Source organism: Nycticebus coucang, chromosome 21, assembly GCF_027406575.1.
Source record: "Nycticebus coucang isolate mNycCou1 chromosome 21, mNycCou1.pri, whole genome shotgun sequence".
In the NCBI taxonomy this organism is placed as follows: Eukaryota; Metazoa; Chordata; class Mammalia; order Primates; family Lorisidae; genus Nycticebus; species Nycticebus coucang.
Window position 1 is genome coordinate 32,509,950 of NC_069800.1, and position 20,543 is coordinate 32,530,492.

Sequence of the window (20,543 nt, forward strand, 5' to 3'; positions counted from 1 at the left end):
CTAAAATATACTCTGATTCCTATTTGAAAACATCATTGACACATCCAGAATTCTACAATTATAATACTAAGTATAAATTTTATTTTAATTTTTGATTTTGTTTTTTTTTTTTTTTTTAGAGACAGAGTCTCACTTTATCGCCCTCACGACACACATTATCGCCCTCAGTGGAGTGCTTTGGCATCACAGCTCACAGCAACCTCCAACTCCTGGGCTCAGGCAATGCTCTTGCCTCAGTCTCCCGAGTAGCTGGGACTACAGGGACCCACCACAACGCCTGGCTATTTTTTTGTTGCAGTTTGGATGGGGCTGGGTTTGAACCCGACACCCTCAGTATATGGGGCCAGTGTGCTACCCACTGAGCCACAGGCACCGCCACCCCCCTTTTTTTTTAAGTCTGAGTTTCACTCTGTTGCTTTGGGTAGAGTGCCATGGCATCACCAGCTCACAGTAACCTCAAATTCTTGGGCGCAAGCGATCCTTTTGCCTTCCTGAGTGGCTGGGACTACAGGTGCCTGCCATAACAACCAGCTAATTTTTCTACTTTTAGTATAAATGGGGGTCTCCCTCTTGTTCAAGAAGGTCTCACTCCTGAGCTCAAGCATTCTACCCGCCATGGCCTCCCATGCCTGGCCTTATTTTTGATAAGAGTTTTTGGATTTAAGAGCTCATAATTCTTTTCTTTTAAAAACAAAAGCTTATAGTATTACAAAGAGATACCATATGAATTACAGAAAGAAAAAAAGACAAGCATATTTATCAGCTCTTAAATATTAAATTCTTTGGATGAAATGCCTGAAGATACAGGTTATAAAATGGTCTTTGAAGAATGGGATGTTGACAGATTCCCAGAGTAAGAATAAGAGGGTTTTAAACCACTGTTTACTTTAAATTTATAGCTAGCTCCCAGCCAGGGCCTTTAATCATCAAAGACTTATTGTGTTCTTGACATTCAATCTGCTGTATACATTCACCCAATTTCCCCATCACTGCTCTTAGACAGAAGTTCAAGTTTGAGGAAAGGGCTGAGATTTCCTACATCTGTATTGTAATGTCTGAACAACAACTTCAGAGAAACTCTTTGTCCTGTATTAGAAAGCACCCTGGGTGCTTTCCAGGACAAAGGGCCCACGCAGTGCTGATGAGATAAGCCACACAGTTACTCAGAGTTTATCAAGCCCCAGTAGTACACAGGGGACTGTGCCTCCAAATTCCTTTGTGACCTTGCCTTGGACAGATTTAACACAGATCCTGTGTCCTTAACTCGGCTCTTCCATTCTGTATACCCTACGCTTCCTTGGGGCCAGCAGCAGAGGAGAAAGGAAACAAGTATCTGACAGGCAGGGAGTTCCAGTCCATCAGGAAGTCCACACTTGAGACTATTGATGGATTCCATTCAGCGGTTTGTGGCATGGACTGGAGTTGAGCAGGAAGGGAGCACATTCCAGAGAGGGGAACAAGACACTAAGGGTTGGCACAGCCTGGAAACAGTCTGGACAGGAATTGCAGGCCCGTGTTAATGAGTAAGTTAGACACCAGCAGGAGCCTATATTCAGCCAGCACAAGCCTGTATGGCCCTGCCAATTGCTAAAATATTGCGCTACAAGTACATTGGCGGTTAAATATTTGAACAAATATCCCAGACACCAGATTATACAAGAGTCCTGAAAATCAAACAGAGAAGCTTTAATAAGAGCTAGAAAGAAAGAAGTCCAGGACAACATCTCAAAAAGACTTAAACAGAGGCACATGATAGAAAAAGTGTTCCAGGGAGACCTTTTTGGCAGCTGTGGGTCTTCTACCTTATCTCACCGTGAAGGGCAGAGGGGTGGAGTTTCATAATCCTGTGCCTGCCTTGGGTGGAGTTGTTTGCTTTTCCAGCACCTTAGGAGGAGTGGCCAGTGGACCAGTAACTTCAGGACAGAAGAACTCTGTTTATTTAGACACAAATGACCTGGCCTAACCTTCTTTGCATAACCAGACTGAAATGACCAAGGCTGTTGAAGTTATTCTAATACTCTAGGATTCTTACCAATCCATTAGTTTCTAGGAAAGTGCTCTTAAATTTCATGCCTTTTGCCACTAATACCTTCCTCTAGGACATGAGCAGTGAGATGGGTAGATAAGATAAGGAAAGAGAAGCTCATTCAGATTTGGGTTCTGGAGAAAGTCACTGGCATCTGAGCAAAGACAGGGTTATTCTAGTGGGACATATAGAAGCCACTCGGGAAATAAGGAACAACCGTGAGATGGAGGCATGGAGTGAGGAGTGTAGGTGGACTCTGCAACCAACAAGGCCGGGAGGGGCCAGAACTCGCTGCAAGGTGACATGGGGAATCCTGTACAAGGAAGCTTACGCCTGGGCTCAGATTTTTTTTTTTTTTTTTTTTGTAGAGACAGAGTCTCATTTTTATCACCCTCAATGGAGTGCCGTGGCATCACACAGCTCACAGCAACCTCCAACTCCTGGGCTTAGGCGATTCTCTTGCCTCAGCCTCCCGAGTAGCTGGGACTACGGGTGCCCGCCACAACGCCCGGCTATTTTTTTGTTGTGGTTTGGCCGGGGCCAGGTTTGAACCAGCCAACCTTGGTTTATGGGGCCGGTGCCCTACTCACTGAGCCACAGGTGCCACCCTGGGCTCAGATTCTTATAACCAAATTTCTGGGAGGTCTCTGCACCTCCTAAAACTGAGGACTACTCCTCTTCCAAAGGTTAGAACTGTAACGCTCACTCCAACCTTGAAGCTGGGATACCCACTGATAAGCTACCTGCACGTTGCCTGCCACCTGCTGGGATTTCTGGGAAGGGAGCACAGTCAGCATATGCTATGAACTGTGTTTGTGTCTCCTCCCCCCAAATTCATGTGTTAAAATCCTGCTCCCCAATGTGACTGCACTGGAGGTGGGGCCTTTGGGAGGTGAGTAGATCTTGAGGGTGAGGGCCCGCATAATGGGGTTACTGTCCTGTAAGAGACAAGAGAGAGATGGTCTCCTCCTGACCACATAAGGACGTAGCAAGAAGGTAGCTGTCTTATAAATCAGTAAGGGGACGTCACCAGATACCAAATCTGCAGGCACCTTGATCTTGACTTCTAGCCTCCAGAAGTATGAAAAATCAGTGCTCATTGTCTAAGCCACATAGTCTGTGGTAGTTGTTATAGCAGCTTGAGCTGACTGGGCAGAGGGCAGTATGCTGAGCAACTCGGTTGATGAGGAACTGGCTTTCTCGAGAGTCCACTGTGTACCAGGCACTGTGCCTCATGGACTAGCCCCTGTGTCCTCATGGACTCTGCCACAACGAGGCAGACATCATTATCTCCACTTCACAAGGGAGGAGACTGGCTCAGAGAGGCCAAGTGCCTTGCTCAAGGTTAAAACACAGGAAAAAGCAGAACCAGAATCGAACCACACAGTCTGACCCAGAATGACCATCATCACCCGTAACCCTGTAAAAAGGTTGCCTTAGCATCTGACTATCCCTTCCCAGGTTTAGGCCTTTATAAGAGTTTCCCGAGAAGCTTTTTGGCATGAAATGTCTAGACTTTTTAACAAGTATTTCAACATAAACATTTCAACATGCTTCTCATTTTTAGTACTGTCAGCCAAATTCCAATTAGTAACAGTTGCTTTCTTTTTATTTTTTTTTTTTGAGACAGTCTCACTATGTCACCCTTGGTAGAGTGCCATTGCGTCACAGCTCACAGCAACCTCAAACTCTTAGGCTTAAGCAATTCTCTTGCCTTAGCCTCCCAAGTAGGTGGGACTACAGATATCTGCCACAACACCTGGCTATTTTTTTGTTGTAGTTGTGATTGTTGTTTAGCAGGCCAGGGATGGGTTTGAACCTGCCTGCCCGAGTGTATGTGGCTGGTGCCCTAACCACTGAGCTTCAGGCACCAAGCCAGTAGTTGCTTTTCTATGGATTATTCAACCAACAGGAAATAAAAGATAAAAACCAAGTCTACAACGAATTCCCTAAAAGAATAACGCGATTGTCCCAAAGTATTTCAACAGGCCAATACTTCTGAAGTTCTGTCCAGTTGCGTCTATTCACTTCTTCTAGGAAATACTTTTGATAACCAGAGATGATGAATAAAATCAGTTTTAGGAATGGAAAGTAACATGGAACAGGACAAAAAGGAGAAAGGAGAAGGTTAAAAGTTAAGTCTAGAAAGAAAAGGGTAAAAAAAGATCTAATTCTTGATCAGGTACTAAATTAAACAGGAAGCTTACTGATCCTGATTACTCTATATCCTAAAAATCAGAACAGAATCATGAGAAAGTTTAAAAGTGTCTTTTTCATAGAATTTTGTTTTTTAATTTCAGATTAATAGGAAGGTACAAATGACTAGATTACAATGTCTGCATGTGTTAGGTAAGGTCCCTGTTGTGGTCCTGTCCCATACCCAGGAGGTGTGCCATATGCCCTTACATTGTGCCCATTAGGTGAGAGCACGCCGATCCCTCTCCCTCTTTCCCTTTTCTCCCTCCCTTCTTTCCCCTCCCTACAACTTGAATTAAATTGTGTTTTTCTCTAGTGCGCCACATGTGTATTGGTGTATCTTCTGGCTTCATATCAGTATTGAATACATTGGAGACGTGCTTTTCCATTCTTGTGATGTTTTACTAAAGAAAATGTTCTCCAACTCTATCTAGACAAATACAAAAGATGTAAAGCCTCCATCTGTTTTATGGCTGAATAGTATTCCATGGTGTATGTACATATATATATATATATATCAAAGCTTATTAATCCATTCATGGGTTGATGGGCACTTGGATTAGTTCCCCATCTTGGTGACTGTAAATAGAGCTGTGATAAACAAATTTTCATAGAATTCTTAAAGACAATGACAGGTACACACTCAATCTATAGTCATTATTGAATTCATATTCATTAAAGCCTACATTTTCTTAGGACCCAGCTAATTCCCTTTAAAAATATGTATTTGCGGGTGGCGCCTGTGGCTCAGTGAGTAGGGTGCTGGCCCCATATGCCGAGGGTGGCGGGTTCAAACCCAGCCCTGGCCAAACTGCAACAAAAAAAAAATAGCCAGGTGCTGTGGCGGGCACCTGTAGTCCCAGCTACTCGGGAGGCTGAGGCAAGAGAATCGCTTAAGCCCAGGAGCTGGAGGTTGCTGTGAGCTGTGTGATGCCATGGCACTCTACCAAGGGCCATAAAGTGAGACTCTGTCTCTACAAAAAAAAAAAATGTATTTGCATTTCTTTCTTTTTTTTTTCCCCCGTGTTGTTTTTGTGTGTGTGTGTGTGTGGTATTTTTGGCCAGGGATGGGTTTGAACCCGCCACCTCCGGCATATGGGACCGGTGCCCTACTCCTTGAGCCACAGGCACCGCCCTTTTTTCCCGTGTTTTAAGTTTTTTATCTCCAAATGTAATACAATTCTTCAGCTGAAACAGGAATTAATGAGACAAATGGTCCTGAAAACTACAATAGAAAAATACTGTTCACTGGTTTATTTTTCCAGATGAGCAAAAGGCTATTTACAAATAAGCAGATCTCCAATGATGTATATTAAAATGGCAAGTCGATCACTGTTTGAAATCTATATGAAAAAAAATTTATTAAGGCTCATTTGATCTGTGAGTTTAAAACAAATTAAAAATATGTATTTGCATTTCTTAATATTAACAACAACCACATTGATGGGCACCCACAGATGGACAACCCCATGCTAAGCACTTTACGTTTTTTCCCTGAATTCAACCTAACCTCATGAGGCAAGCATTTTACTGTCATTGCAAATGACCATAGACCTTCGAGGGTTTAAGAAACAATGTGCACAGCCAATGTAGCAGAGCTAAACTTTGAATACAGGTCTGTGGACCTCCATACCCAGACTGGGTGATGAACAAGAAAAAATGAACTTTCCAACTAAAGATCATCATTACCTACATCAGGCGATTATCATTAAGCTTAAATAGCACACATTTTGGCAATGTAGTCAAGAAAAGTTGTAGTTAAATTGGGAGTTCATAAGTTCATAAGAGGAATACTAAAGTCTCTCTCTCTCTTTTTTTTTTTTTTTGGAGACAGGGTCTGGCTCTCTCACCAAGGCTAAGTATGAAGTGGCATCATCATAGCTCACTGCAACCTCAAATTCCTGTGTTCAAGTGATCCTCCTGCCTCAGCATCCCAAGTTGCTGGGACTACAAGCATGCACCACCCCATCTGGCTAGTTTTTCTGGGTTTTGTTGTAGAGATGGCATCTCACTCTTGCTAGGCTGGTCTCAAACTCCTGGCCTCCCAAAGTGCTAGGATTTTCCCACCTCAGCCTCCCAAAGTGCTAGGATTACAGGTATGAGCCACCAGGCCTGGCCAAAGTCTCTATTTTTATTTATTACTCATAGCATTTAACAGGCCCACATTGCTATTTTCTGAAGTTTTAAAAGAACAAAACAAAAAAATTCCATTTTCTTTTTGTTGAACCAAGTGTTACCTGCTTCTAAATGCATTTTGATAGAGATCAGAAAGGGACCCAAGATTAAAAAAAAAAACAAAAAAACAACCTCCAGGAAACAGCTCCTTGTCACACCAGAGGAGGTTGCCCTTTGAAGTCTCTCCCCAGGGCTTGGCTTAGTTAAGATTTCTTTCTATCTAAGACAATGAATCATTCTTGGAGATCTGCTATTGGAAAAGACAGAAACAATATCACATACCTGCATATCTGCTAGTTGTTTTTTTGTTAAGTTAGTTTGTTTAAAACTCTGCTTATTACCTGGATCCATATCAGAAGAGCAAGGCAAAGAAAATAATTCCACAGAACTAAAAGCCTCGCTGTTGGCCTTTTCACTGGGTCTCTGCAGGACATAATCTCTTATGTCACATGCTGATGGAAGGTCCAAAGCACTGCTGTCTTCTGAGTGGCTATTCGCCATAGCTTCCCAGGCCGCCATAGTCCTGCCATGGAAAAAATTTTAAACTCAGTACAAAAGGCGCTATACAGCAAGAATCTTCATTGGAGTCATGGTTTGAGGAATCTTACCAAACAGTAAAACTGGGCCTGCTGTCAAAAGCAGAGGGAAAAGAATGGGCATGGTGGGTTACAACTGTAATCTTAGCATTCTGGGAGGCCAAGGCGGGCAGATGACTTGAGATCATAAGTTCGATACCAGCCTGTGCAAGAGCCAGACCCGGTCTCTACTAAACATTTAACCGGGCTTTGTGGCAGACGCCAGTAGTCCTAGCTACTTGGGAGGCTAAGAGAGGATCGCTTGAACCCAGGAGTTTGAGGTTGCTGTGAGCTAGGCTGAGGCCATGGCACTCTAGCTTGGACAACAGAGTGAGACTCTGTCTCAACAACAACAATAAAAAATTAATTTTATTATTTTTTTTTTGAGACAGAATCTCACTTTGTTGCCCTCAGTGGACTGCAGTGGCATCACAGCTCACAGCAACCTCCAGGTCTTGGGCTCAGGCAATTCTCTTGCCTCAGCCTCCTGAGTAGCTGGGATTACAGGTGCCCGCCACAACACCAGGTATTTTTTTGTTGTTGTTGTTGCAGTTTGGCCAGGGCCAGGTTTGAACCTGCCACCCTCCGTATATGGGACCAGGGCCCTACTCTCTGAGCCATAGGCATCGCCCTAATTTTTTTTTTAATTAAGTTTATTTATTTATTTAAATTTTTTGTTGTTGTTGCAGTTTGGCCGGGGCCGGGTTTGAACCTGCCACCCTCCGTATATGGGGCTGGCACCCTACTCTCTGAGCCACATGCACCACCCAAGGCACCACCCTAATTATTATTATTTTTTTCTAGTAGAGGGCATGGCTTGGGGTCTGTAGCACAGTGGTTAGGGCGCCAGCCACATACAAACAGGCTGAAGGGTTCGAACGCAGCCCAGGCCTGCTAAACGACAATGACAACTACAACAAAAAAATAGCCAGGTGTTGTGGCGGGCACCTGTAGTCCAGCTACTTGGGATGCTGAGGCAAAAGAATAGCTTACACCCAAGAGTTAGGGGTTGCTGTGATCTGTGATTCCACAGCACTCTATCGAGGGCAACATAGTAAGATTCTGTCTCAAAAAAAAAAAAGGTAGAGGGCAAATATGGAGGCTCTGTGGAGCCAGCTAGCTATTTGTGTGGGGACATGGATCAGAATCAGGGGAGGGACATCTCCTTTGATCAGATTAGCTTTGTCCTTTTGTTTGTCTCCATCCTTAAATGTCACAGTGGTTAAATGTCTCAAGCTGGCTGCAGAACTGAGATTTGAAATCCAACCCACTCCCCCTCAAGATAGGCTGGCTCTAAATTCTGTGAAGTGGATTTGGGTCTTGTGGGGTCTGAAGTTTAAACAATGTGTGGTGTCCTTTTTAGAAAAAAGACTGCAAAATGGCCCTTTGAACACATTACTGGAACATTGGAAAGGGTCCTAAAAAGTGAGGGACTCTGAAGCTTAAGTGTCACTAGCTTCAGGGTAAGTCTGCCCCTGCTTATTACACTGTTCTTCATTTGTCTGCCCATAGACCTTGTCCTACAGGAGTGAGAGGTCCTTGTCTACGATTCATCCCTGCAACCTCCTCAGCCTAGTATGGTATCAAAATACACCTGAGGGTGATGGGAAGGCAAAAGGATGTAACTGCTCTCAAGGAAATGTGACAACATATAGCCACATTACTTATGTATCTACCCTTTGACCCACTAAACCTAGGTCTAATCTTAGGACTACTATGATATGTGGGCAAAATACAAAAAAACTATGCACAAGACTATGCCTTATGGTATGGATAAATAGCAACAGATCGGAAACTGCTCACATGTCTAATAACAAAGAACTGGTTGGATAAATTATAGCACCTACATATTTAAAAAAAAAAAAAAGAACAGTAAAACCAGAATAATTTATAGTAGTCCACCCTTATCCACAGTTTTGTTTTCTGCAGTTTCAGTTACTTGAGTTCAACTGGTGGGATCTCACCTAAAGTGCTCAATGCAAAGGTACATTTCCAAATAACTAAGAGTAAATTATAAATGTCTTACTTCAAAAAATAAGTGAGGTGATGGTTATGTTATCAGTTTGATTTTAAAGTATTCCACATTATATATTAAATCATCATATTGTACCCCACAAATGTATACAGTTATGATTTAATTAAAAATTAAATTTGGCTCGGCGCCTGTGGCTCAAGCGGTTAGGGCGTCAGCCACATACACCTGAGCTGGCGGGTTCGAATCCAGCCCGGGGCTGCCAAACAACGACAGCTGCAAGCAAAAAATGGCCAGGCATTGTGGTGGGCATCTGTAGTCCCAGCTACTTGGGAGGCTGGGGCAAGAGAATGGCTTGAGCCCAGGAGTTGGAGGTTGCTGTGAGCTGTGATGCCATAGCACTCTACCCAGGGTGACAGCTTGAGGCTCTGTCTCAAAAAAAAAAAAAAAAAAAAAATTAAATTTAAAGGCTCGAAATTAAATTTAAAGGCTCGGCGCCTGTGGCTCAAGCGGCTAAGGTGACAGCCACATACACCTGAACTGGCAGGTTCGAATCCAGCCTAAGCCCGCCAAACAACAATGATGGCTGCAAACAAAAAATAGCCGGGGGTTGTGGCAGGTGCCTGTAATCCCAGTTACTTTGGAGGCGGAGGCAGGAAAATCACTTGAGCCCAGGAGTTGGAGGTTGCTGTGAGCTGTGATGCCATAGCACTCTACCCAGGGCAACAGCTTGAGGCTCTGTCTCAAAAAAATAAATAAATAAATAAATAAAGAGGCTGGATTTGCCATTGAAGAAGCTGCTGCCACATTTCTGGCAGAGTTGAAGAAATTGATTAAGGAGAAAAGATACCATGCAAGGCCAGTATTCAATTGTGATCACAGCCGGTTCCTATGGAAGATGGCCCTAATTAGAACCTACATTCATAAAAGTATAAACCAGGCACCAGGGCAGAAAGCACGGCAGGGCAGATTAACTCTGGTACCATGCAGCAATACTGAAAGGCACATGAAAAAGCCAGACTAGTGAGAACAGTGAAGAAGCCACGTGCTCTCAAAAACAAAACAAAAATTATGTGCCCCATGTTCTGGCAACCTAATCAGAAAGCATGGGTGACAGCCATCCTGTTTATAGAATGGTTCCTCCAATGCTTCATCCCAGATGTGGAAAAATACCCAGAAGAGGAAAGGTCAGAATGTAAAATCCTATTAATAACAGACAATGCACCTGGCCATGGTGAATCTGATGCTATAAAAATGAAAATGCTGAGGTTGTATTTTTACCTCCAAACCACCTTATTGCTTCAGACTCTTGACCAGGGCATCATTCCATTTGTCATGGCCACCACATACACCTGCTTTGATGTCATTCAATCAGCAATTGATGTAGATCCCAATCCGGACAAAATGCAATGCTGAAATGATTTGCTAATGGGTGACATAATAACATTCCTCAAAGCTGTAATGGATGAATTAAAACCAGAAACTATGAATGTCTGCTGGAAGAACTCAAGGAGTGGAGTCATGAATGGCTTTAAAGGATTCTGGGGATCAACTAAGAAGTTAGGAAAATCATTCACCAAGCAAAACAAATTGGTAGAAAAGGATTTGCCAACATGCTTGATGAAGAAATGGAAGAATACATTGAAAGCTGTCGAAAAGTATTTTTTTTCTTTCTTTTTGAGACAGAGTCTTCCTCTGTCACCCTGGGTAAAGTGCCATGGCATTGTCATAGCTCACAGCAACCTCAAATTCCTGGCTTAAGTGATCATCTTTCTTCAGCCTCCCAAGTAGCTGGGACTACAGATGCCCACAATGCCCAGCTACTTTTTCTGTTTTTAGTAGAGAAGAAGTCTCGCTCTTGCTCAGGCTGGTCTTGAATTTGTGAGCTCAAGCAATCCATCTGCCTTAGCCTTCCAGAGTGCTTTAACCTTTAAATTAACCTTTATCATGAGCGTGCACATACAAGAGAAAACAAAGAACACTAGTACTGCAAGTACCAGTGCAGTTTCAGGCAGCCACTGGGGTCTTAGAATGTTTCCCGCGTAGTCAAGGGAGCACCACCATGCTCTCCTCTGTTATTAAACACAGTATTTGATCCTTTCATAGTTCATGAGCATGATGATTGAGTTTTCACAAGCCTATGTGAGATGCATCTCCCTCAACCTTTATTACAATGTTGACACATTATCCATCAGGTATGAAAAAAAGAAATCAATCCAGTTTTTGTATATTTTCTTCATTATGAGAAAGGAACAGTCTCCACAGAAAGAAACTGTTACTGATTTCAACTGGGAAAATAAGGTGCATGTCTGCAAAGGGCAGGGTTCAATCCCAGAGCCCCCAACCCATGAAATACCATATAGTACTGTAATTCAAGGGTGACGTGTGATTAGAAAGGCTAAATACATGGTATAGTAAATGTAAAAATGTTTCAAAACAATGAGTAAGCCTTGACCCAGATTTTGTAAAATAAAATATCATTTATTGTATGTAAATAACTAAAAATAAATTTATGGTAAGATAAATAATAAAATAAATAATAAAATTTCACATGGAGGATGTATGTGTGAGAAATACAGAGACATAAAACCAGAGGGTGTATCCCAAGCTAATTTCAGTGGTTATCTGGATAACATGATTACATGTGATTTGCATTTTCCTCCATGGCCTATTCAAACATACATTTGGTCAATTATTTAACACGCCAGGCCTGGTGCCACGCACTGGGAACACAAAGGGGAATGTCACACAGACACTTCCCTCCTAGTTTGGCATGATCCAAACACAGATACATATCATGTTAACACGTGAGTTAAAACAGAGAAGAGCCCAGAAGGGTGGGTAGGCTTTCTGGAGTTGTCCCCAAGCGAAAAGTACAAACTCAAGAAGAACCAACTCAGACAGTCACGAGAGGAATGGAGTGTCAGGAATGTAAAGTGAGTTTCAAGGACTGTCACACACTGGGTAGCTGGGGAAGGACAAACTATGTGGTCTCAGCTGGATGGTTTTGGAGCCTTCCCTCCTGTACCCAGCTATAGGAAGGACAGCAAGGCTGGCTGCTGTCAGCAAGTTGGATACAAAACTCTCCCCAAGGTGGATTATTGGATTAGGTGCTTGGACATTTCTAGTTTAAAACTAGATGTTCTTGGCTGGGCACAGTGGCTCACGCCTATACCCCTAACACTCTGGGAGAAAACTAGGTGTCCTCTAACCCTGCTGGAGCCCCTGTGGGGCTAGATTCCCTATCGAAGGGCTCTCTGCAGTGCATCTGGACCTGCTTACCTCTCTATGAAATAACTATGGGGCTGGGGAGATTATGGACCCTCTGCCTCGTGAGTTGCTATCATCAATAAATCTTCTCATAGCTGGCACCGGGTGTCATGAGTGCCATGGGCCATAATGAAACATCCAGATCTGACAGCTAGGTAACAGGTGGGTTTGTAGGATGTAAGCCTGGTGGTAGGCAATCTCATGAACAGCAAGACTCCTTTATTTACCTGCAGCGGCCCATGTGAGAAAGGAAGAGTAAATGAACTAGGTCAGAGCCCCATGGGTCAAGAATAGATTAAGAGAGATTAAGAATATATTTAGGAACTGGCTCAGTGCCTGTAGCTCAAGCAGATAGGGTGCCAGCCACATACACCAGAGCTGGCGAGTTCGAATCCACTCCAGGCCTGCCAAACAATGACAACTACAACCAAAAAATAGCCAGGCATTGTGGTGGGCACCTGTAGTCCCAGCTACCTGGGAAGCTGAGGCAAGAGAATCACGTTGCTATGAGCTGTGACACCACAGCCCTCTACCCAGGGCAATAGCTTGAGGCTCTGTCTCAAAAAACAAAAAATATATTTAGGAACTAAAATGACAATAGAACCTAATAACTGAATGGAGAAAGGTGTCAAAGAAGAGCTGAGAATCAATAAGAGACAGTTTAGTGACTAGGGAAGGTTATTAACTTATTTAGGAAAGATAGGAGAAGCAATTGGTTTAGGAAAAGGCAATATTCCAAATCATGGAATCCTGTGCAGCTTTTACAATGACAGTGAGAACTTAAAAGATCTCAAGGACATACGTGTATGTGTGTGAAGGAAACAAGTAATTTCAGAAGAATGCAAGCAATATAATAATAAGAGTAGGGTCCATTTATTGAGTGCTTGTTAGATGCCGGGCATTGTGTTAAGAGCTTCGTATGCAATAACTCTATGCAGCTTATTATTACCCTCATTTATGGTCAGATCCAGCCACAGAGAAAAGTAAAGACACCATCTAGAAAGTCGCCAAGCTAAGATGAACCCAGTTCGAAGTCCTCCCAGCCTCCTGTGTCTGCATAGCCTCAACGTTGCTGCCTAAGCCACCACCTGATTAGGCAAAGATAGGAAGTATATAAAAACAAATCAACAGTGAGGCCTGGCAAGATCCTTCTTGTTTTAGGACACCCAGTCACATGCTGTTGTGTACTTTTGCTCAGGCAGACTGTGAGCCAAGATACCAGCTGATTGCTCCTAAAAGGAGTGGAGAGATCAAGGTTCCCAAAGAAGCAAGAACATCCTGTCTTTTCACAAGTACTATATTAGCCAATCAAGCCTGAAGTTTCAACAAACACCTCTGTAGCGGGCACCTTTGGTTCCCCCTTCTTCCTTCGTGTTTGTTGCCTAACACTCTGCTCTGGAGGCTTCCAGAAGGGAACAAACAGGTTGGTGAATGACACTGGCATATCCTGCCCCCCTGCAAAGGTGCCTTGAAACCAGCCATCAATGAGAGTATCCTCAGTACATCGATGTGATGCCTCTAGCTTCTTTGTTTTTAGAATCTCTTACATCAAATGCCAAATACTTTTCAACTGGGAACTCGACCAAAAAAGTAATGAAAAAAATGCCTACTGAAAGGCAGAATCCTTTTTATCACATGGTAAGTATTTGTGCATGTAAAATGCATTATTTGGACTCAGTGAATTTGTATAAAAGCAAGCAAGCAATGGGAGCAGATGAAACCCTGTTTATGGTCTGAAACAACCTGAGCTGGCCCATAGAATCCCATGATTATCTTTCGCCCCATACCTTTTGATTATGGTTCAACTTCCTTCCCAGAAGTGCTGATTTTCCTCTTTTTTTTTTTTTAATTTTTATTTTTTGAGACAGAGCCTTAAGCTGTTGCCCTGGGTAGAGTGCTACGTCATCACAGCTCACAGCAACCTCCAACTCCTGGGCTCAAGCGATTCTCCAGACTCCGCCTCCCAAGTAGCTGGGACTACAGCTGCCCACCACAAAGCCCAGCTATTTTTTGGTAGTAGCCATCATTGTTGTTTGGCGGGCCCAGGCTGGAGTTGAACCAGCCAGCTCAGGTATATGGCACCTTAGCAGCTTGAGCCAGAGGTGCCCAGCCACCAAGCTACTATTTTTTGTTTGTTTGTTTGTTTTTGTTTTTGTTGTTGTTGTTTTACAGACAGAGTCTCACTTTATCACCCTCAGTAGAGTGCTGTGCCGTCACACAGCTCACAGCAACCTCCAACTCCTGGGCTTAGGCAATTTTCTTGCCTTAGCCTCCCAAGTAGCTAGGACTACAGACGCCCACCACAACACCCAGCTATTTTTTGGTTGCAGCTGTCATTGTTGTTTGGCGGGCCTGGGCTGGATTGGAACCCGCCAGCTCTGGTGTATGTGGCTGGCACCTTAGCCGCTTGAGCCACAGGTGCCACGCCTGATACAATTTTTTTTTTTTTTTTTGATAGAGACAGAGTCTCACTGTACCGCCCTCAGTAGAGTGCCCTGGCGTCACACGGCTCACAGCAATCTCTAACTCTTGGGCTTACACGATTCTCTTGCCTCAGTCTCCCGAGTAGCTGGAACTACAGGCGCCCGCCACAAGTCCCGGCTATTTTTTTTTTGTTGCAGTTTGGCCGGGGCTGGGTTTGAACCCGCCACCCTCGGCATATGGGGCCGGTGCCCTACTCACTGAGCCACAGGCGCCACCCGCCTGATACAATTTTATACCTTTAAAAATTGCAAGGCTTGGCTCGGCGCCTGTGGCTCAAGCGGCTAAGGTGCCAGCTACAAACACCAGAGCTGGCGGGTTCCAATCCAGCCCAGGCCCACCAAACAACAATGACAGCTGCAACCAAAAAATAGCCTGGCGTTGTGGTGGGCACCTGTAGTCTTAGCTACTTGGGAGATGGAGGCAGGAGACTCGCTTGAGCCTAGGAGTTGGAGGTTGCTGTGAGCTATGATGCCACGTACTTTATCCAGGGCAACAGCTTGAGGCTCTGTCTTAAAAAAAAGAAAAAAGAAAAAAAAATGATATCAAAATGCAAAGCTGTCAAGAAAGAAAACAAAAACTTCTGACACCTGCTCTCCCCATATTCAGTCTCTTCTCTACAAACTTCCCAGAAGAGCCTACAAATGGTTCATTTCCTCACCTCCACCAACTCAATCACTCTAGTGCAGAACTTCTAAAAATTCCTTCTTCTTTTTTTTTCTTTGAAACACAGTCTCACTCTGTCTTCCTGGGTAGAGTGCTCTGGCCTCATAGCTTACAGCAAACTCAAACTCTTGGGCTCAAGCAATCTTCTGTTTTCATTTTTAGGAGAGGTGGGGCTCAGGCTGGTCTTGAATTTATGAACTTAAGTGATCCTCCTGCCTCGGCCTCCCAGAGTGTTAGGATTATAGGCATGAGCCACTGTAACAGGACCCAAGAAATTCCTTCTTCTAACATTCCTTTTCTTTACAAGAAACCACTCTCCTGATCGTCCTCCCACCTCTTTCCTCTTTCTACTTTCCATGTCCAAGTAGACTTTATGAGCCTTGGCTCAAAGTCTACTCCTTTTCTTTCCTTCTCTGAGACATTAATTTCCACCCAGAAGCTTCTCTATAGCCCACATACCCCAACCTCAGGGCCCCCTCACTTTCCATGCATCAGGCACAATGGCTTTCCTCCAGGTTCTCCAATAAGCCCTCTGCACTGGTCCCCACTGCATCTTCCTGTCCTGGATAACTCTTCTAACAAATGGAAGAGGATGGAACACTTCTCAATTCACTTTATGCTTCCTGTATTACGCTGACATCAAAACCAAATAAAGTCATCACAAGAAACCAAATCTGGCAACATACAAAAAGAATTATACTCCATTACTAAGTGGAATCAACCCCAGGAATTCAAAGTTGTTTTAACATCAATCTAAGTAATACACTACATCAGAAGAATAAAGGATTAAAAACTACAATACATACTAGGAATAGAAAGGAACTTTCTCGACCTGATAAAAGGCATTTTTTTAAAAACCCATAACCAGCCTAGTAAACAAAGCAAAACCCCCTCTGTATAAAAAATAAAAAAATTATCCAGTGTGGTGGCACAAACCTGTAGTCCCAGCTAAAGTTGAGGCAGGAGGATTGCTTAAGCCCAGGGATTGAAGGCTACAACAACCTATGACGACTTCACTGCCCTTCAGTCTGGACAACAAAGCAAGACTCCACTTCTAAAAGTAATTTTTAAAAAAGAAGAAGAAGAAAAAGAAAGAAGAAAAAAAAAGAGGGCAGTGCCTGTGGCTCAAGGAGTAGGGCGCTGGTCCCATATGCCAGAGGTGGCAGGTTCAAACCCAGCCCAGGCCAAAAACCCCCCCCAAAAAAAAAAAAAAGAAAAGAAAGAAAGAAAGAAAAACCCATAGCTACCCTGTTTCCCTGAAAAGGTGTGCTCCCAAAGATGCGCTAGGGCTTATTTTCAGGGGACGTCTTATCTTTCCTGTAAGTAGGTCTTATTTTCGGAGGATGACTTATTTTCGGGAAAACAGGGTAACATCATACTTCATGGTAAAAAACTAATGCTTTACCCCCTCAGATCAGGAACAAGATAAGGATGTCTGTTTTCATCACTTCTATTCAACATTGTACTGGAAGTTTAGCTAGGACAATTAGGCAAGAAAAGAAAAGCATTCAGATTGGAAAGAGAGCAATAAAACTATTAGTAGAAGACATGACCTTATGTATAGAAATCCTAAAGAATCCACTTAAAAAACTAACAGAACTAGTTAAACGAGATCAATAAGATACAAGATCAATATAGAAAAATCATTTGTAATTATGTACACTAGGAATAAATGTTCCGAAAATGAAATGAAGAACACGATTCCATTTACAATAGAATTAAAATATTAGGATATACTAAATAAAAGAAATGTATGGGCAGTGCCTGTGGCTCAGTGGGTAGGGTGCTGGCTCCATTGAGGGTGGTGGGTTCAAGCCTGGCCCTCACCAAACTGCAACAACAACAACAACAACAACAACAAAAATAGCTGGGCATTATGGCGGACACCTGTAGTCCCAGCTACTCGGGAGGCTAAGGCAAGACAATCACCAAAGCCCCGCAGTTGGAGGTTGCTGTGAGCTGTGTGATGCCATGGGACTCTACTGAGGGCGATAAAGTAAAACACTGTCTCTAAAAATAAATAAGTTAGTAAAAGAAGTGTAAGACATTTACACTGACTATTTATTTATTTATTTTAATTTTTTTTTGAGACAGAGCCTCAAGCTGTCACCCTGGGTAGAGTGCCATGGCATCTTAGCTCACAGAAACCTCCAACTCCTGGGCTTAAGCGATTCTCTTGCCTCAGCCTCCCAAGTAGCTGGGACTACAGGCGCCCGCCACAACACCCGGCTATTTTTTTTTTGTTTACAGCCGTCATTGTTGTTTGGCAGGCCCCAGGCTGGATTTGAACCCGCCAGCTCAGGTGTATGTGGCTGGCACCTTAGCCGCTTGAGCCACAGGCGCCAAGCCTACACAGACAATTTTTTAAATGTTGGAAGAAATTAAAGACCTAAAGGAATGGAAATATGTCCCATGTTCATGGATCAGAAGACTTAATATTTTAAGATTTTATTCCCCAGGCGGCGCCTGTGGCTCAGTGAGTAGGGCGCCGGCCCCATATGCCGAGGGTGGTGGGTTCGGACCCGGCCCCGGCCAAACTGCAACAGAAAAATAGCCGGGCGTTGTGGCGCACGCCTGTAGTCCCAGCTGCTCCGGAGGCTGAGGCAAGAGAATCGTGTAAGCCCAAGAGTTAGAGGTTGCTGTGAGCCGTGTGACGCCACGGCACTCTACCCGAGGGCGGTACAGTGAGACTCTGTCTCTACAAAAAAAAAAAAAAGATTTTATTCCCCAAATTGATCTAAAAGATCCCTGTTGGCTTTTTTTGCAGACTTTGGCAAAATGTTCCAAAACCTCTTATGGAAATGTAAAGGATCCACAGTAACCAAGACAATTTCAGAAAAGAAGAACAAAGTTGGAGGACTCATATTTTCTGATTTCAAAAGTTGCTACATAACTTCGGTAATTAACACTGGACAGAACAGGTGTTTCATGGCAAGCAGGTCTTTGCAAACCTACCCCTAAAGTCTAAGGAAGCTGAGAGGCCAAAGAAAGAGGCTGACATATGCAATTTCTCAGAAAGAAACAGTTAATAGAGATATATAAACAGAATCCATGTCCTGGGCTCTGGCTAGACAAGATGGTGGATCCCTACAACATTATCCCCTAGACCAGCAGTTCTCAACCTGTGGGTGGTGACCCCTTTGGGGGTCGAACAACCCTTTCACAGGTGTCACCTAAATACATCCTGCATATCAGATATTTACATTACGATTCATAACAGTAGCAAAATTACAGTTATGAAGTAGCAACAAAAATAATTTTATGGTTGGGGGTCACCACAACATGAGGAACTGTATTAAAGGTCGACAGTATAGGAAGGTTGAGAACCACTGCCCTAGACCTAGGACTTATAGACTGTAAATAAGGAATATGAAGACAATTGAAGTCAATCCCTCTGGGAAGGCAAGAATGCTATGTGAATCTGCCAGAGGGCAGGACTTACAGTCAAGGTTGTATTGACCTAAGGGTCAGGATTTAGATAATAATAGATAAAATAGAAATCTTACAGGTATTCCTGGAAACAGAGGTTAATCATAACTCAACATAGTAGGTTAGCATCCAAGACAAAATTGCTTTAGCTTCCACAATAGGCATAAGGATAGACAAATATAGATCAATGGACTATAGGTGCAAGTCCAAAAGTAAAACTTTACATATATGATCAATTGATTTTCCACAAAGTCCCAAGATAGTTTCAGTGGAGGAAAAGGCAGTCTGTACAACATCTGGGACAATGGGATATCCACATACAAATAGGCAAAATAATGCAGGCACTTTGGACAATAGTTTGGCAGGTCCTCAAAGGTTAAATGCAGAGTTACACTTTGACCTGGCAATTCCACTCCTAAATTGAAGAGAAATAAAAACATATGTTGACATAGTAACTTTACACAAATGTTCGAGACAGCTTAATTCATAATAGCCAAAAGTGAAAGTAATCCAAATATCCATCAACTAATCAATAAATAAAATTTGATATATGCAAAATATAGGGTACTTTTCAACATTAAAAGAATGTGGTTCTAGAAACCAAAAGAAAAAAAAAAAGAATGTGGTTCTGAGACATGATAAAAGGGCAAGCTTTGACATTATATATAGTAAAAGAAGCTAGTGACAAAAACTGAAAATATTACACTTAATTGTATGATTTCATTCCTATCAACTGTGCAAATCAGCAAATCTACAGGGATAAGTAGACAACTGTAGTTATTTCCTAGGATTGGGGGGTCGTGGGGAATGGAGACTGCCACTGGGTGCACCATTTTTCTTTAGGGAGATGAAAATATTCTAAAATTAGATTTGAGGTGATGAATGCACTGTTCGGTGAAGTTACAAAAAAACACGAAATTTTACACTTTAAGGAAATTCTATGGTATATGAATACACATTTTCAACAAAGTTGTTTTTTAAAAAAGAAGAACGAGAGGCTACTCAGCCTCCCAAGTACCTGGGACCACAGGTGCCCATCACAACGCCCTGTAGCTCTAAGGAGTAGGGCACCGGCCCCATATGTGCCAGAGGTGGCAGGTTCAAACCTAGCCTCGGCCAAAAAGAAACTGCAAAAAAAAAAAAAAAAAGCAAGAAAGAAAAACAAGAACGAAGCTCATGCAAATCCACTGCCTACAAATTCCAGAGATTCACCAAAGAAGAGGCTGCCGAGGCCGCGTTAGGGGCGGAGGTAACCAGAAGGGAACGGTAACGTGCCTGGGGAAGCCGCCATAACTTCCCCAAAGTGAGAGAACGATCGGATGCCTTGTTGCTGTAACCCCTTTCAGCCCACTTCGCAAGGCACTCCTGAGTCAACAGAGAAAACGCAACAAAATCCGCGAAATCGCAATTACACTCACCTCCCAACAGCAGCCTAGGGCCCGGAACCGGAAGCACAGGCGCCATCTTTGTTAGGGAAAAGCGAGGTTTGAAAGAAAATCGCCGGAACCATCTTTGATGAGGGCAGGGGAAGGTAATGGAAGGCAGCAGCGGCCATCTTTACTGAGGACATTGCCCAGCCAATGAAGCTTGCAGCGCATGGCTAATTTGTTCAATTTCTAGAGAAGGGTTATAGACTTTAAGGAAGGGGGGGGGGCATTATTTTTTCAAAGTGTAGATGTGTTAGTATGTTTACCTTTTAGCTTCCCATTGGCCAAATCCATAAAAATGTAAATATCGACATTAAAAATGTCTA

At 43.2% G+C, this 20,543-nt stretch overlaps 1 protein-coding gene and 1 non-coding gene across 2 annotated transcripts in view; one reads left to right on the forward strand and one right to left on the reverse strand.

The window, feature by feature from the left end:
* Positions 1–20,243, reverse strand: part of SHLD1 (shieldin complex subunit 1) — a 122,330-nt gene extending 102,087 nt beyond the window's left edge. Inside the window, exons 1-2 of the mRNA XM_053573399.1 lie at positions 20,209–20,243; positions 6,739–6,920 (exon numbers count right to left, since the gene is read on the reverse strand). Of these exons, the coding sequence (XP_053429374.1) occupies positions 6,739–6,916 (178 nt within the window). The 5' untranslated portion in view covers positions 6,917–6,920; positions 20,209–20,243. The remainder of the gene's footprint in view (positions 1–6,738; positions 6,921–20,208) is intronic.
* On the forward strand, positions 11,039–11,142 carry LOC128574410 (small nucleolar RNA U13). The gene has a single exon (XR_008376773.1). It is a non-coding gene; the product is annotated as a small nucleolar RNA U13 (small nucleolar RNA).
* Positions 20,244–20,543: the final 300 nt, after the last annotated feature.